Source organism: Emiliania huxleyi (assembly GCF_000372725.1).
Source record: "Emiliania huxleyi CCMP1516 unplaced genomic scaffold EMIHUscaffold_76, whole genome shotgun sequence".
Taxonomy (NCBI): Eukaryota; Haptophyta; order Isochrysidales; family Noelaerhabdaceae; genus Emiliania; species Emiliania huxleyi.
The window spans coordinates 529,630-534,190 of record NW_005196310.1 but is presented as its reverse complement, the minus strand read 5'-3'; the positions used below and the strand labels follow the sequence as shown (position 1 = coordinate 534,190).

At 61.4% G+C, this 4,561-nt stretch overlaps 2 protein-coding genes across 2 annotated transcripts; one reads left to right on the top strand and one right to left on the bottom strand.

The window, feature by feature from the left end:
• On the bottom strand, positions 1 to 1,102 carry EMIHUDRAFT_453253 (hypothetical protein; the record flags this gene model as incomplete). Its single annotated transcript, XM_005760401.1, has 3 exons — positions 1 to 575; positions 622 to 733; positions 801 to 1,102. The coding sequence occupies 3 exons, from the start codon at positions 1,100 to 1,102 to the stop codon at positions 210 to 212; spliced, it is 780 nt and encodes a 259-aa protein (XP_005760458.1). The 3' UTR covers positions 1 to 209.
• Positions 1,103 to 4,086: 2,984 nt separating this feature from the next.
• Positions 4,087 to 4,554, top strand: EMIHUDRAFT_68396 (hypothetical protein; the record flags this gene model as incomplete). The annotated part of the gene is made up of 1 exon (XM_005760400.1): positions 4,087 to 4,554. The coding sequence occupies one exon, from the start codon at positions 4,087 to 4,089 to the stop codon at positions 4,552 to 4,554; it is 468 nt and encodes a 155-aa protein (XP_005760457.1).
• Between the last annotated feature and the right edge of the window lie 7 nt (positions 4,555 to 4,561).

Below are 4,561 nucleotides of genomic sequence, written 5' to 3'. Positions count from 1 at the left end.
TGTCTTGCCGCCACGCAATGTGAGCTGACGGGAATGACGAATGACCAAGGTGTGCTGTTGGCCTCTCTCACCCTCTCTCTCATTTACACAAGACACTGTGTTCGTGATCGTGTGTGGTGCACGCACAGCATCCACGCAGCAAAACAACTCAACAAGACTAAGACACAATCAGACATCGCACGGGGCAGAGAGACAAATGCTCCATCTCGTCAGTCTGGCTGCGTGGGGGCTGCCTGCCCTCGACCCCGGCCGCCCTTACGAATCACCGCCCTCGTCTTGGGATTGTCACTTGCTGATCGGCTCGCCCCGCGGCCAGTTGCTCCGGGCAACCTGCCCCCGCCTCGCACTGTTCCGTGGGGAGGGCCGCTCAGCGGCGATGGCGGCTCCTGCGGCGGAGGCGGGCTGGCGCCCAGTTCACCATCCTCGGATGCACTCCCCGCGGAGTCCTCCCCGTCGGCTGCCCATTCGCCGCTTACGCGAGGCGCTGGGTCCTGCCACCGAGGAGGCGTCGCCTCGGCAGACGCGCCAAGCTCCGCGCCAACCTCCGCGCGGCGCGCTTCGTCGGTGAGAACATCCTAACAGGGACGGTGCGGTGCCTCGGGCACCCACGCACACACATACGGCAGGGCAGCAGATTGCGCGCTCCTTTGCGTTGGTGAGGCGCTTGAAGGCCTCCTCGGCGCCCGGAGATTGGTTACGATCCGGATGCAGCTGCCTCGCCAACGCCAAGTACCTACGAGTACACCGGGGAGGGTATGGACGTGCACGGGAAGCTGAGCACACTGAGACGGCGATCGCACGCTCGCTGCACTGCAGCCACATCAGCCCCGCGCGGGATCCCGAGCGTGCTGTGAGGCTCGTTGACGCCAAGCCGCAGGACAGCTCTAATCGCCTTTGCACCAGACGAATTCGTGTGCCCTCTCAGCTGCCCCTTGAAGCGCTCCGCCTCGCGAGTCGCATGGAAGCTTAGGCTGCGCTGCACTAGACGCATCGCCTCGGCGTCTCGCCCGGCCGCGTAGAGGATGCGCGCCTGCTTGAGCGCATTCTCCGCCTCACGGCGCCGCACGGCCGTGTAGATCGCGAGGTCGTACGCGAAAAACATGAAGGATTTTCGGCCCCGCTCTGTTGGCGGTGAAGGCGAGGGAGGGACGTCGCAAATGGCCAGCCAATGGCCCGCAATGTACCGCAATGTGGCGCGCAAAGAGAATTTTGCGCCAGGATTTTACATGCTCTTGGCCAGGCTCCCCGGCCCCTTGCGCGAGGAGAGCTCGATAAACTCGAGGGGCCAAAATATGCCGCCAGGAGAGCAGAGCTGCGACGAAAGGAGAGAGAAGCCGCGAGAGCAAGGGAGCGGCAGGCGGCGGCGGCGTCGCAGGACGAGGCAGACGAGAACGTGAACGACGCGACAGAGGAGGGGAAGCGACAGGGAGGGGAGAACGACGAGAGTGGGACGACCGCGAGGTGGCATGAAGGTTGCAGCGAGAATCGGCGAGGGACTGCGAAGGGAGATAGAAAGAGGCAGACGACCAAGGGATAGGGTGGGCGACGGCTAGCACCACACCCCTCTCCTTAAAATCCCTGTGTGGTGGTAGTGGTGGCGGCGTGCCGTCCTCCCATCCCTCCCTTGGGTTGTCTGTTTTCTTTCTTTCTTTTTTCCCCGGCCCTGGATGTCCAGTCCGAGCCTGGCTGTTCTTCACCTTTGTACTAAACTAACTAACTAACTGCCCGGGCAATAAGTTAATGACTGCACTCCAAGTGCTCCAAGTGCTCCCTCGCACGACACTGGGCACGCGCAAAGAGAAAACGGACGGAGGTCGCACAACGCACTCTCGGTGAACCTTCTTTTGTACTAGGCTAGGATTGAGAGCAGCCTCGCTCTCAATCCTAGAAGTCGAAGGATTGCGAGCAGCACTCCTCGCAACCGTAGCATCTCTGTGCGATTGTGAGCGCCTCGCTCGCAATCCTACATCTTCTAGGACTAAGTCTAAGAGCAGCTCTCCGCTCCCAAGATGACGTGGGGACGCCTACGACTACTACCACCGCGCTCGCAATCCGAGCAAAGTCTAAGATTGCGAGCAGCACTGCTCACTCACAATCCTAGCAACAAGCTTCCGATTGCGAGCAGAAGCGCTCGCAATCCTAGAATTTCGCCGATTGCGAGCGACACCGCCCACAGTCCTACGACTTCTAGGCGAGAGCTACTGCTCGCAATCGGAGGCATGTTGCTAGGGGATTGCGGTGAGCAGTGCTGCTCGCAATCCTAGACTTTGCTCGGATTGCGAGCGCGGTGGTAGTAGTCGTAGGCGTCCCCACGTCATCTTGGGAGCGGAGCTGCTCTTAGTCCTAGAAGATGTAGGATTGCGAGCGTAGGCGCTCACAATCGCACAGAGATGCTACGGTTGCGAGGAGTGCTGCTCACAATCTTGGAGCACTTGGAGTGCAGTTATTAGCCTCACATCCAGGGCCGGGGGGCTAAGAAGCACACCCAGCGGGCCAGATGATCGATATCGGGTTGCGGGCAAGAGAGCCCTAGCCCTGGGGGGTGCGCGTTCGCAGGGAAAGGGCCGTAAAGTAAACACGGGTCTCCGAGCACCGAGGGTTAGTCTGCGCTTTGGGTTTCCCCTAGCGGCGGAGCGCCCCCTCTACTCGGAGCTAGGAAACACCAGACACGCACACGACGTACATCCTCGCACTCGACGTCACCCCTCAGGGCCCCTCCGTTCGGCCTCCCCACCCTCGACTCGGAGGGGCTCCCCTCTCCTCCCGGTCCTCCTCCCGGCTCGCTTTCCGCTGGTTGGGCAGCGGCTGCGCTCGTCCGCCTTCCCCTCCTTCTTCGGCCGCGGCCCCGTCGCCGTCTCGTCCTCTCTGCCTGATTCCAATCCTTCGACTTCTAGGATTGAGAGCGAGGCTGCTCTCAATCCTAGCCTAGTACAACAGAGGTTCACCCGCACTCTCTCACATGAGAGACAAGCGATCCCACGACAGCGAGTGTGGGGACTACATGATCCGCTGATGATCCGTACGTGAAGGGTGGAGGGGCCCGTCCGCAGAGCTAGGCGGCGCGGGCACCCCCCACTGGGGCCGAGGCTAAGAGGACGTCTGCCGCTTGCTTGTTGTTGACGTCGTTGACCCATTTGGCACGCCCAGGCGATTTGACCCAGTCGGCACGCGTACAAAACAAACGGTGACAAGGAGAAACCAGAGCTCACCCGGCAGTACAACGAGAGGGGTACAAGGTCGACCTCGCAGAACCCCACGCTGGGCCGGGAGGATGCGATGAAGTAAATGAAATCAAGCTCTGGACGCCCCTCCTCAAGACCTCCTCGACGGGCGTTGGCAACGCCTCGAGTGGCGGCACGCCCGCCTCCGTTGGCCACTCCTACGCCTTCGGCAACACCGAAGAGAAGGCCCGCCGCCTAAACATGGGCTGCAAGGCGCGCGGGCAGCCCGGCCAATTCTTCGACCACAAGAACGGCCACGGCTACGTCAAGGCGCATCGCGGTTTCTACCACGACGCGATCTTTGTCAAGCGCAACAACTTCAACCTGCTGCTCCACGGAGACGTTCGGCGGCGGCTTCTCGCCCACCGCCGTTCTCAAGCTGCGCCGCCTCGCGCGCAAAGTCGCGCGCGGCAGCGTCGACCGCACGGCCTACTCGCCCAAGTACTCGCTCTCTTTTATGTCCCACCATGCAGAGCGCATCTCTCTCTCTGTTGTGCGAGGTGTGGAACCGCGCCATTCGCCCTCACCTGGCAACCCTGTCTGCACGTCTTGCGCGCGCGTGAACAGGGCGTTCTGTTTTCCAACAGCCTTTAAATGCCAGGGCTCCAGGCCCCACATGACGTGTGAGTGTTAGAGTTGTAAGGTATTGCTAAAAATTTCTCTCTCTCAAACGCGTATTGCGCGCCTGCTTGTTGAAGTTCTCGGCGTCGCCCGCCACCGCAAAAGAGAAAGTGGTCACGACACAAGAACACAACGCACTCTCTCACATGACCTTTGACAGCAAAAGAATTACTCGCCTGAGAACGACAAAAAAGGAAAGGGGCGCTCGCTTGCACAACGGTGGAGGGTCGACTCCTCCCCAGGAATGTCGAACCTCGCCTCCGCCGTTTTCGCCGGTGCCGTAGGGGCTGCGGCGGCACACTACTTCCTGTCGGCCGGCGCGCGCAAGCGGCCGCGCCTCGAGCCCGTGTCGACTTCGCACGCCTCGCCGGCGGCCGGGCACTACTCGCAGGCCGTCAAGAATGGAGGCGAGGTCTTTGTGTCTGGTCTCTTGCCTATCATGCCCGATGGGACCAAGCTGTCGGGAAACACGTTCGAGGCGCAGGCGACTCAGGTGCTGAGAAATCTCGAGGCGATTCTGCACGAGGCTGGCAGCGGCCTCGACCGCCTCATCCAGGTCCGCGTCTACATCACGGACGTGAAAAACTGGGGATTGTTCAACGAGATGTACGCAAACAAGCTGGGTGCGCACAGACCTGCGCGTTGCGTGGTCCCCGTTCCCGAGCTGCACTTCGGGCTCCTGCTCGAGGTGGAGGCGGTGGCAGCGCTCTAAGGCGTCA